This window comes from Lepisosteus platostomus, chromosome 3, assembly GCF_059453375.1.
Source record: "Lepisosteus platostomus isolate fLepPlt1 chromosome 3, fLepPlt1.hap1, whole genome shotgun sequence".
NCBI lineage: Eukaryota > Metazoa > Chordata > Actinopteri > Semionotiformes > Lepisosteidae > Lepisosteus > Lepisosteus platostomus.
Window position 1 is genome coordinate 22,063,640 of NC_142613.1, and position 13,875 is coordinate 22,077,514.

The following is a 13,875-nucleotide window of genomic DNA, read 5'->3' on the forward strand; positions in this document are numbered from 1 at the left end:
GGCTACAGAATACATTGATAGATGGGTCTTCTGATCACTTTAATAAGACACTGATTGCCATTATGACAAGGGCCACAATTTTTTTAAAATGAACTTTTCTTTCATTTTGATGCATGTCTTTTAATGGCATGCATAATGGTTTGAAGCCTCTGAAAACAGTAAAGATGCGTCTTTACTGTTTTTAATGGTTTTTGAAGGTTATTTAAGGTGGGAAGAAGATTGATTTTGATTACAATGATTGCAAATACAGTAAAATCGAGATCAGAAGAAACAATGTTTTGTACAGCTTCCAGAGTTTCAGAAATATTGGCTTTTCTCGCATTTCTACATACAGTATTTGTCTGCTTTTTACATTTTAGATGAAAGAAAAGGAGTATTGGTATGGATCCTACTGGATACTTACTTTGCATAACAGGAAGCACTTGTGAATTAGTGTCACAATATAACATACAATTGAAAGCCTATTTTTTGTAAATAAAGGGACTTGCAAAATACAATAATTAAAAAAGCTATTTAACTAATTAATTTACAGTTAATACCACACAAGTACAAGTACAATACCACACAATTCAGACCACTCCCTCTGGCTCTGTTTTTTTGTGGTAAGAGGAGCTTTCCCAGTGGTTTAAACAAACAGGCTACTGTATGGTTCAGAAGAAAGGCCAGCAGTGATAAAATCATTTACTTTTCACCACACATTCTTTGCCTATATACGCAATTATAAATGCATGTGCTCCATCCTGTTTTTATTTTAGTTCTTTCATTAAAATTAATTGATGACAGGTGTAGTGTTTGTTGTAGCAAATGCATAGAGCTCCCAAATCGTTGAATGTTGTGGATCCTCAAGTGAATGTTGTGATATTTCAGTCCAAGATCAATAGAAGGGATATTTTGAAAGCACCATAACTGACAACTCGACCTGTTTCACTACATTTTCAGAAGCAGTTCCATTTATCACCTACCATATGATAAATGCATAATGGTCAGCGAGAAGATTAAGAATACAGTGAGCATTCCATCTCACTTACTTACACCACAGATTTGGGTGACCTGAATGGAAAAGCAGGAAGAAATGTCTTGAGCTACCCTATGGGTATATTACAGTTGCTCAGGAGCACAAAAGAGAGGATACCTCTTTGAGAAGAGATTACTTTTCACTCTGTTTCTCACTTATCCCTCATAAGAAAAAGTGGCACTTAAGTTATTGCCTGTCAAAAACTATATGACTACATGTGGAAACCAGACATACTTTTGCATAACCCAATTGCATATAGTTTGAAAAAGCTAAATTGATTTTTGAAGTAGGCATAACATTGCTGGGAAAGGCTGTATTAAAGTGGCTTGTAATTGCTTTATTACCTCTAAGAGAACAATAATCCCCACTTCCACAGCAATGAACTACAAAACACTTTATTGAGAAAATTGACACGCTCACAGAATACTCCACATTTGTCCACCCAGAGTATTTAGAATGTATCTCTAATACAGTAGAAACCCTGGAAAGTATATTCATACAAATGTGAACAATAACACAAAATAACTATTTCATCAGCATTTCCAATAAATTATTTCAAAGTATTGTTTCAATTTTCACATTTTCATCCTTTTCATTTGAAATTAGCACTGAACACTAGTCCGGCACAAAATGATGATACATGATGCCCATAAACTTGTGTAACACTGATATGTACCCCTTTCTCACTTCCTCTCTCTCCCCGATGAGAAAGAATCAAATGATAATTAACAGGAATTCACGGGTTATTTTGATTTCCAGACAGTTTCCAAAATGGGATTTTCCAGATGGTGTTATTTCACAATTACTGCCTGTAAACTAGGTGACATGTTAAATAACAACCTGGGATTGAGCAGTTAAAATTATCTTTTGTAAGTTTTCTACATTTTTCATGATTTCCTGATATAACCTCTGTGCTGTGAAATACTGTATCTATGCTGCCTTAAATGCTATAAAACATTATCTTGGACATATGATCATCTTTTTTTTTCATGCATTACACAGGTTTTAATGAAAACACAAGCTAGTAATCCCTAAATGTATAAGTGAAAGTTGATTTATTTTTAAACTTTGAGTTGAGTAAGTTGAGAAAGAGCTGGCTCTCTGCTCTTACATGATAGAAAGGAATGGGTTCTTGCTTCTGTGCCTGATGTTATTGTCACAAAAAAGGCATGCAGCTTTGGCAGACAGTTCCAGTGAAAACATTCAGCTTCAAGATGGTGCTGATCACACCATCTGAGCACAGCCACAGAATGAACTCAGCCAACATTTATTTTTCAGTAAATAAAATCAACTCCTTCCATAATTGATATACAACTACTAGAGCCACAAACACTGTATCTACTGAAAACAGCGATCCATGGAATCCTTTTCAAAAGACGGCATTTAAGTCTGTGATACATGGGGAAACTTGGCAAAAATCGAGGGCATACTTTTGTTTACTGAACATATCATTTGGATGGAAAAAAATGCAGTTACTGTATGTCACATAATAGACCAATCACTTTAATTTTTTTAGTAAAAAAAAAGTGAATGAGTACTATGCCATTGTGTGAAATAAAATTACATCTTCTCAAATAAGGCAACAGGAGTGATTTATTGACTGAAGTGCAATCTTCCCGTACACAGTGATATAATTCAGATTTTAGCAAAGATGGCAACAAATGACATTTAAAATCAAATATGAAGGCCTTTCATGAGAAGTGTTGTTATGTGTGTCAGCCAAGCATCAGGTAATCTTCAGTAAGGCGACAGGTTAGCAAGGACATATATTTGATAAGCTGATAATTCAACTACTGTAAGATAAGCTATAAAATCTACAGTATAGCTTAAAAAACGATTGCCGAGAATTAAGCTAATGTGTGAACTTTTATAAACACAACATAATCAGGATTTTATTATTCACAATGTGTGTGAAACAGCATCAACACAGAAGGTACTGTATGAACAGTATGTGCGTCATGAACAATGTACTGTACAGTTTCCAAAACTGTATGCTTATAAACTGGTAGTTTTTTCATTAGGGAAAAAAATTTGAGAACAGAAAAAAAACATTGTTTCTGGAGATTCAGCACATGCTTTCATAATTTTTAAAATCCACATCACAATAAAAATACAGATTCAATCTCCCTGCTTCAAAAAATGTGGTTTCAAGTAACCACTTCTTTTTTAGTGCACAAAATTTCCTGATGGACCACACTCAACCTTTTCAAAGCAGTGCATGAGAAGCACTTGCACTCATTTGCAAAGAAGCAGGTTTTTAATTTCTTTTCTATACAGTGCTTTAGCACAGAAAGTCATTTAACAGTATTTCAAAAGCATCTGGTTATTCAAATGAAAATATTTTAATGTCACTTCTGGTGTTCTGGCAAACACTGCAATAATGCAGTTCAACAATGAATTGCCTACGATTGAAACCTTGGGCTCCATTCAATTACAGTAATACATTTTTTTTTTACAGTGGGTAACATTTCAGCTCGCTCCCCATCTTAAAATGCATACCAACATGACACAACTGTCATACTGTGTGGCTCAAAAGACAATTCTCTGTGTTCCAAGAATTCCTGAGTTCACATTATAAACATACTACTGTAGGTGCAAGTATCTTCATAAAAGTTTGTCCCAAACCTCATTTTGATTAAGACATTTCCAAATGGATTACTTGATATATCGCAGATAGGCATAGGTGTCACAAAGTTCTAGTCTGTAGGCTTTTCTTATAAAAAAAACAATATACAGTACTTTACGAAATAACTATAGAGACAGAATTGTGATTTTGAATTACAACACTAGACACTACTTGTGTTAACATTGTTTTGGACAATCAAGTTCATCCTACCACAATAGAGAGAAATAAAATCCTGCACCACACAAAATAAATTATAGCTGTCTAATACAATGACATCCCAATGTTTCCCATGTGGTTACTGGTTATATGAGAAAAATTTTAACCATCACTTGCGTCCGGATAGGATTACTGGATTACTCAAACACTGTTCAGTTGAGATATATAGTGAAGGATTTGAGGAATGAATTGTGTACCAATAGCTTTTGCAAGGCCCTCTATATCAAGTATTTCGCACTAAAACAATACACAGTCTCAGAAAGCATCTCATGAAGCAGTGGCAGGCTTTCAGAGTATAACAGATTGGAATAAAATCATGTTTCTATTCAGTGTTGCCTTGCTTTATTTAGGTTAGTGGTTCTTCTATAAAAGCAGGTCAAAATGTTCCTCAGCAGGAGACTGTAAAGTAAGAAGCACAACTGTGCACAGACAACAGAATAAATACATCACAAAGTTAATGTTGGCATTATGCAAAACCCGAATCGATAAATCAATCCATTGCAGGGCAATGTCATTATTCTTGAACTTGAAGGGTATACATTTTGAATGAAAGTAGCACATTTTATTCAGTAGCTGTCTTTGCAATGATACTGTTAGAATCTAGCAAGAAAGAATTCCATTTCCTAATTACAAAATGTCCGTTAGCTTCTCAGTGCTAATTGAAAGCTGGGATACAACAAGCATGTTTCAATTGTCAACTATTAAGTCCATTAGTGATTTGTAGCATATTGGTGCAGAATAATGATCTCTATGGTGAATAGTTCTCTCATAGCACTTTTACTAAAGCCTGTAAACCAGGCAACACAGACAGATACAGTAGAATCATCTTACAGTATACAGACATTAGCAAATAATACAGGCTAATTCCAAAAGCTTATTAAAATTGTCCAAAACGGAGCATGATCAAAAGTAAAATAAAAAATTGAAGTAGATGTGCTGCAATTTAGTTTTTTTGAGGAATTACATACCAGAGGTAAAGTGCCATAAAGAAAAGCATCATAAGTTAGTTTTCAGTAAACCACAAGCAACATCATACAAAAAAAACACATACATTTTGCATTGTAAGGCAATTGAAACCATACATCCACTAATGTCTCCTTTTACTTAGGGATTTATGTTTCATACTTCATTAGTTTTATAAGAAGAAACCATTAACTTCTATCTGATCAAGCATAAAGTAACCAAAGTAAAAATTAAAACTGAAAAAACAGCGCTTTAACAACTACTTTTAAGAACACATTAGACAAGCACTAAAAAGACTGTACATAGAAAAAGGAGCACTTACTTTGAATATTCTTCATTATCTCTGTCACATCTTACATCCTTATGCTTTTCCCAGTCCTTCCCATGCTTGCAAGTAGTTAATAAAATGATATCTTCCCCATTGTGTATATGATATAAAGCATTTCTAGTTTCTGAACCAATACCAGTCAGGTATCTTTTCCCTTTAAAAACTAATAAATATTTCCTTGATGGGGGCACATTGTTGAATGTCAAATAACCTTTCCCCCCTCCTTTCTGAGGGTGATCTTTTGAAAACAAAGGGATTGAAATGTCAAAGTTGGGTCTAAAATTATCCACATCAATACTGGCTTTTGCTAAAATGGCCTGTCCAATATCAAAACCCAACTCTTCTGTGTAGTCTGGCCAAGTTCCGGAATAGAGGTTAAAAATCAGGTGATTTTTCCCATTGTTCCACATTGGAAGGCCCTGGATTTTGGTCTTCATACTGTGAATGTATTGAAATGAGAGCTGATCCCTATCGAGGGTGTCAATGCTAAGGACAAACAGGCAAGCCTGGCGGGGGTCTGTGGTATAAAACCGGGATTCCTCAATGGCCATCAGAATCTTTTGGTAGCTCTCCGATATTTTCTCTCCCTTCTGCAAAGGATAGACATACACCTTGAAACCACTTTGGCAGAGGCTGAAGTCAAAGCACGTATCCATCCTGCACTTGGTGCTTTTATAGATGTTGTTCCTAACCTCCCGTCTCTCTCGTGGAGAGAGATTTCCCTGCTGCTGCTGATGACCATCCTCACCATGCTCCTCTCTGTCTAGGTATGTATTCAAAGGGTTAATCCATTGTGGCCAGTGCTGCCGTAGCAGATTCTGTCCGTGGGAAGCTTTATAGAGGTGGTGGTGCTGGTGATGGAACTCTCCGATTTGCAATCCCCCAAGGTATGCAAGGAGTAGAATACAGGCCCCTAGAGACACAAGCAGGTATCTCTTCTTGGCCTGCATGTGGACAGTGGGACTGAGTGTGATGGGAAAAGAGGAGCCAGAAGGAGAAGGCAGGGGGTCCAGTTTCAACACATCGCGTAGACACTCATCCCAAAGTTAGCATGTTGGTACCTTTAGGTAGCTGCGTGCACAAAACACAGTAACCATTCACTTTACCACATTCATTCTTAGATATATACATTATGCAGTTTTATACTTGGCTTTTTAGTCTCTAAGCATGTTAATGAGAGAATGTGTGGTACCTTCGGGTACTTAAAATGGTACATTATGTAAACGTAGCTGGGATGAGAATATTAGGATGATGGCTTTTAAAGAAGTTTTCTTTTTAAATTAATGCATTCAATTTGCTTAATTTTTAATTTAATGTCAATATGTTGATCTTATATACGTTTATGTCGTGTTATACAATTGGCAAAAACTACCAACTTAGTATAAATGCTTTAAAGTAACTACTGCTAATTTTACACAACGAATACAAATTCGCAGGTTAAGGCTGCGTGTTAATTTTACCGTTGTTGGACCGTCTGTACATACAGTATGACTCCTCATAAATGCTGTTAAACATATTTCAATTACAATACGTATGACTCTGGCAATGATATACTGTACAGTACGGGTATCGTACACTGTTTCTTATATTAGTTTATTCTTAAGTTATTTCCCTTGCATTTGTATTGGTTGTTATACATAGATTCATGTATTTACTTTATAATTCTAATTTCATGTAAGTTTGAAGGCACCACTGTATAAGCCGCTGTAACTTGAAATCTATTGTTACTGTAGGTGATAAACGGTAAAGCTTTGACTCGTACCTGCTTTTATAAGACACCTGCCGTAGTCTTCCCCCTTTCGGGGAGTAGAATAATGATGGCTCGTCTTCACCACAACTTATGTGTTGCTGATCAAGGATTCCTCTTAAAGCATATACCGTTCCATTTAATAGTCATCTTTATTGGATCGACATATTAAAAGATAACCTTAGGACACCATATTTTCTGAATGGTGCAACGGCCAGCAACAGGGAAGAATAACAGGCTGAATTAAAACTTGGGAGTACTTTCTCAAGAAAACTGACAGCTGCGTTATCTGTCGAGTACTGCAACAGTTTGTCAAATCGATGTAAAATAGTCGTAATGTGTTGATTTCATCTTTTTCACTTAGGATTTAACACAATGCGAATGAAGTTAAAGATATTTTGGGTGCCCATTTCTTCGTCTGTATGTCACTGATTTCGGAAACTGTCTTACTACTGTACATATAATTGAAATAATATTGTATACCAAGTAACCCTGTACTAGTTCTTTACACATGCCTCTGAAAAGCGTAATATAAATGTATACTTTCCAAAGAACCTACTTGCAAGGCAAATGAAAACAGCATAACTGCAGAAACTTTATATTTCCAAAGATGGGCATGAATACAAAACACGGTGTCTTCTTGTGTTTGAGGACCAATTCCAAATTAAGTTGTTTCGTTTACGTGTCACAGTTAAAAGTATTTCCTTTCAAACAACGCAGCAAAGAGCTTCCATATGAGGTCATTATACTTATACTGTACTTTTATTCAAAACTGTATTCTGCAAAAATAATCTCTTCTTCGACCATTCGCGTGCACCAGCGCATTTTATCAGTTTCGAAATAATACTTCTGTCTTGCTTTACCTTCTGTTCTGTTCGGTCCTTTTTGCCATAATATTATTTTATAAGTCCTTATGTTTGGAAGTTTCAAAAATACATCCAGGCAAATACATCTTCACCTTTAAGTTTAATCAAGCTCTGCCACATAACAGTAAGACGTCCGTATCCTTGTCTATTGTATCTCGGCAATACATCTGTAGGAAAACACACTGACGTGTTAAGAAATCAAGAGAACTCCAAGCACTGAAACCATCTACAGCTGTGATGTGAATTCAACTTCGCGTTTGATTTCGGCTTTGACCAGTCACATCCTCACCTTTGCAAACCACAGCTGTTTCACTCCTGCGCGTAGTAGTACTGAGTCCAGCATCTCCAGTTTTGTCATTCTGTAAGACGATTACTGCACCTTCCAGGTCTCCCTTTATGTTTTTTTTTTCTGATACGTGCGCGTTTTATTCTAGCACCCTCAATAAATGCACTCCTAAGATTCAATTAATCTGTCATTTTCCAATTAGGCTAAGAAAGAAATAGCTTTTTGACATCTGAATAAATCCATTGCATTAAAAAGACGTCTTTACAATGTGTCGAATACAACAGTAAGACATACTGTATTGTACATTTATCATCTAGTGATATAGGCTTTAATACCAGTGGAAAGTGAAGTTGGACGTATTGTTAGCAATTTCATTTAAACAACATTTGTCTTCGGTGCCTAGATGTTTTAAAGACACTCAAAAGATCCTTGAAAAATAGGCAGGCATTTAATGCATTTTCACAATCCGTTGTTTTCAATCTTTAACTCATCTAATCATCTTAAGGTTTATCTCTAGTAATGTAGTCTGACATACTGTACAGTATTTCAGTCTAGTGTACAGAATATATTGTATGTGCAACTAAAGAGTTTGCGATTCCTTCCAGCATCTCTCTCACTTTATCCCCCCTCCCCCTTAAAGAAATAAAAAACGGCAAAAGGCAACGGAACTCCCACCTAGAAAAGCTGAACCACCTCTGATGATTATTGGTAGAACAGACATGCCGAATGATGGAAATGGACGGTCGATGCGTCGATCATTACTGGGGGGCGTAGCCAACAACTAGTGGCACAGTTCTGCTAGGAACCGTGAAGACGAAAGTTTATGGTCGGTACAGGCGTCCTTGACGTAGAGAAAGGCACTTCTTTACTTTCTGACCCCTGAAATTAACCCTACGTAGAATACGTGGTATAATAATTATCACAATAGCAAACATGGTGATCAAATATTATTGCACTTTGAGTGATGTAATACAGTATGTACTGTATGTATAACTATGGTAGCTGCACAGTGCAGTTTTCATTTTTGTCACAAGCAGTTAGGGAGAGTTGTCTGATTAATAGTCTGCTTCAGATATTGCACCAGATATTGGATTGGTTTCGCGTTTTAAGCAGAAAACTCTTCTTTAACGACACCCTGTTATAAGTCGTACAAATAATCGTGTAGAGAACTTCTGCATTAGAATTTTGTGACACAAATGATTCAGTGAGGTGGACCTCGTTGTACTGTATAGTTTTTTCTTTCTCAGTCGAGTTGGAATAAATGGTCTATATCTTGCTTCTAAAGTGGAAAATAGATGCCGCTTCTTCCTGTAGGGTAATCTTTAAATGCCCTGCAGGCCCATATGTTATACTTGTGTTGATTTTACGGTTAAATGTTAATGTCAAACGATAAAAGCTGTATATATAAACTTAAACTGTTTTTTTAATGAAATTGAACATAATTACAGTATAACGCACTCAGTACGCATGTGCTCTGCCGCAGAGAGAATCGTCTTATTTTGATGTACTGTATGTGGCACAAAACGCAACTCAAAGGTAGAGTTGGGAGAACCAGAGTTCTCCTCATAGCTCTGCTTTTAGAGAGTACATACAATCTTGGTCCCATATCAATAAAAATATATATACTTATCTAATTAAATATCCCAGTTAAATTGTTCCCACTTTGGTTTTAGGATTTATGCCACAAATATCTAATCTATTATATGCTTTTTCTGGCAGCCTTTAATCTGTAATTAAAGCAATAGATCTGAGAAGATGGGATGTTTTTTTTTTCCTAAGCATTAATCCTTTTGTATGCTTAAGGACAGAGTTGAAAGATGATTTTAATGCCAGATGAGATTTGAACCAAAAATTCAAGACAATAACACAGGTTAAAGGGATATGGTTTGACCAATACATCATGCTGGATTTGCTTGTAAATGTGTCACAAGCTTCACTGCTTCCAGTCTGTGCTCCAAGCTGTCATAAAGGTAATAAAACATTGTTTTAATCTCTTGGGCTACAGGAAGTACAGCAGGTTTAAAAGCAGTGTCACTTCATAACCCTTTCTGTTCCACCATCAGTTTTATGAAAATCTTCTTTTACCAGTGTCATTAAGGAAAACAATTTATTATTTTTTCATAAAACCAAATCTTTTTTACATTTTACAAAATGAGAGCTGTTGTCATGTGTTGTGCAGAACTACATCATCATGAAAAAACACAAAATCTGAAGCAACACTGCTAATGACACCTTCACATGAATCGTACTTCCTTGACAAGGTGTGAAATCTGACACAGACAATGAATAGCTCTTTTTTTGTGATTTGCAAAGTCTTGCTAAAATGGTTTACATTTTCAATCAAAATAACATTAATTAATGAAGTGTAATGTCCACTTTTATTACAATACATTCAAATATGCAAGAAGCCCTCAAAAGAAAGTGATCAGGAATTAGTCTGATTCAGTGAATGTTTTCTGACTTGAATGGATTCATTATTTCATACTGTAGATCTTCAAACTACCCTCTTTTTATTCTTACCAAAGCTTTGCTCTGCTAATGTACTGTAAGCAGGTAGAACTAAGTCAAGAGAACTCCATCATATGGCAAATTGATGATAAATTACAATAGTGACAATGTTATTAAGCTATGAATCCTGTTCACTAAAAGCAGTTTTTTCATAGAATATTGTAAACTCCCAAACAAGGTGTTTTCTGTAGTTTCAGTTTGTCTTCATATAAGATGTACAAGTTAATATTAAGATTGCTAATATTAACCAATGATAAAACATTTAAAAATCAGTTTGAAGCTAGTTTTAAGTGGCTCATGATTTTTAGTTTTTACTTTTTTAATGCACAATCAACATATTTAGAACAATATTTTATGTTTGTTCAGAATTCAGCATCACCTCAAAAGTTCATCATGCAATAAACTATGCCACCTTGTGGTCTGAAAAAACAACAAATGGTAAAATCTCAAGGAAGAAAGATGCAGGGATTTTCTAGGATTAAGAAGAGGGTTTTTCAAATGTGGTTCATGAGAATCAATAATCTGGTTTGGTGTCGGTATGTCTACATAATCAAACTCTTGACAGCAGTCTAAATTGTATTGACTATTATTTGTTTAATGGATGTGAGTTTAAGATTAATTGTTTAGACCTCATTTGAAACAATGTCCAAAATACAAAGGGTGATCTCCAGGACTGGCATTACAAAAACATCCTGTGTTCAAGGATCTGTTTTGAAACATTCTGTGATGTACCGTATGATTAAAAAACAATCTTTAACATCTACTCAAGTTTAAAGGTCATTATGTAAAAGTATAGATAACATCTTAAAGATTATAAACAAGAGGAGCACATTCACCCCATTGGGTTGCAATTAACTAATTGATCCAAGGATTCTACATACAAACCCTGACTCTGACTCTGGTCTGCCTCAAGTCCAAAGCCTTTGAATGACTTTGCCATGTTATTGTATAGAAGCCCAATGTGTTATCCACTCTGCCACCTGAGTTGTCCAATTCTACGAAATATGTTAATTAAATATTTCATGTTTATTTTTCTCCAAGATATATCTGCTGTATTTTAAAGTGACTCCTACATTATTGCTACAAATAAGCAATAAATGCATTGAGGCCTTGACAGCTCAAAGATTGGTGACACTTCTTCTTATTTTGTTCCAATGTGTCAGTGGAGATGTCATTTTCTTTGGCCTAATCTGCAAACTACACTCATAGATTTTGAAGACAACAGCCTCAGCTCATCAGTGAACGATGCCTTGGGCATTATGACTTCAGGAATTTGGGCTAAGTGCCTAGCCCACCTTAATAATTTCCAAGAATGCATTTTCATTGAAAGCTCCAGGAGATGCAGACACATTTGCCTGTGATGAAGCATGTTGTTTTAGGTCTTGTTGATAATTGTTTGCCATGGATATGATGAGAGGAGGGTGATCCTGTCCTTTGCATAATTTAGATTATTTACCAGTTAAATTAAATAGCTCCAGAAAAGACTTCCTAAAGCTGTCTGAGAAGGAAATGTAGTAAGTATTTTACAATTGCACCTTGAATTGAAGTTCCATTAGGGAAGCTTTTTAACTAAAGGCAGTATAGCAGCTATACTTGTTCTACTTCCATTCAAATATTTAACTGTGTCAATTGTTCTCGGGAGATGTTTTTAAATTATATAAGATCATTATACAGTATATACTGTACAGTATAAGATCATCACATAAGCATCAATTTTCTTTGACAGAGGATAAGAGGTGGATAGCAAGAAAAAAATTAAAATAAAATAATTTAAACAATTAATTGCTAAACTAATACCAAATATATGGTACACTTCAGTTTTCCTGTAAAGAGAGTTTTGAAATCTGTTTAACTGGAATATACAGTATTTTGTATACAAGGTGGTACTGTATACAGTACTGAGAATTAAAAGAAATGACACTTTATACATGTACAGTACTGCATACTTTTTTAGAAATATATATATATATTGGATATGAATTTAAAGTCTCCTTGGCAAAAAGTTGATTGGACACAATTATAAATTAAGAAAAGTACAGAAAAAAATAATATGGCCTGCTTTTTCAAGAGAACAGTGTTTTCTTGGTATAAAGGAGGCGACGCTGTCAGTAAACTGTAACTTCTTCGGTGTGTTCACAGCCAGCAATTTCTAACCTTGAAAGCCGAAAGCAGTCTGTCAATGATAGGCCACAACTGGGGAAACCATGAGTGCCAACATCAGAATTAAATTTACTTCATTGACAATTCTGACAGGCCCACGGATGGAACACTGTTAATTCCTAAATCAAGGAGAAAAAAACAACATCCAAATAACTGAAGCACATTCAACTGAAGCACAGTGGAGATATGTATAACAGTTCTTAGAAAGATCATATGTGAAAATGAAATATAGTATTTTTCTTTAGTCTTTTTACATTTCTACCTTTTAAAAGAAGTACATTTAAAAAAATATTTTTCGAGTTTGATAAGTCTTGATAGGGATAAAATAAACCTGGAATCTACACATGCTTGACTGACAAAGATTTAGTGACTGTTGAGAACAAGGCGTGAACCTTTTTTCAGAAGGAAAAAATAAATATTGATTATTCCAGCTGTTACATTTGGCAGTGGCAAAATTTTGTAGGGTGGGCAGCTTCAGTTTTCAGAGGACATTATGGATCAATGGAATTAACAGGAATTACTGGACCAGAAAATACTTCAGTGGGTTAAGGAGCTCTGTGATCATGGATTGATATTTCAAGTAATTCAGGAGTTTCTTTGAGAGGACTGGAAGAGATGAATGGGAACTGCAGTTACGTGGTAGAAAGCAATGCATATGACAGACTTTGGACAGAACAATCAACAAAAATTAAGGATGCAAAAAATACACCGATACAACATACAGTATACAAGGCATGAATAAGCACCTGTCTCCTTTTTTTTTCCTAGTGGAGTAGTGGCGAATCTGGGTGAGACATATTTAAATATGTCTGGCAGTGTTCTGCCTGCATTCTCCCAGTACTATTTCATCACTTCTTATTCTATATATTGCTGTGTAATGCAGTTGATCCTGGGATCAACCTAAAACACTGTAGAAAGTTACACAAAACAGTACTGTAATGATCTTAAGAATGACCTGTTTAACCTAACCTACCCAAGTGATCCTGTTTAACCACAGACACAGCGTAAACCAAAAGTCACCACCCCTGACATATCAGCAGTTGGGTTTGCTATTGCTTTATCTTAAAGTCTATTCAGTTTCTTTTAAACTCTCATGCGTTCCTTCTGTCCAATTTAGCAGCCACCGACATTACTCTCACCTGAGAAGTGCACCTCCATTC

The 13,875-nt window shown here is 35.4% G+C and overlaps 1 protein-coding gene across 1 annotated transcript in view; it reads right to left on the bottom strand.

Moving 5' to 3' along the window:
• The window catches only part of LOC148674632 (exostosin-1-like), a 416,854-nt gene extending 408,012 nt beyond the window's left edge, over positions 1–8,842 (bottom strand). The window contains exons 1-2 of the mRNA XM_088624945.1: positions 6,911–8,842; positions 5,143–6,219 (exon numbers count right to left, since the gene is read on the bottom strand). Of these exons, the coding sequence (XP_088481071.1) occupies positions 5,143–6,098 (956 nt within the window). The 5' untranslated portion in view covers positions 6,099–6,219; positions 6,911–8,842. The remainder of the gene's footprint in view (positions 1–5,142; positions 6,220–6,910) is intronic.
• Positions 8,843–13,875: the final 5,033 nt, after the last annotated feature.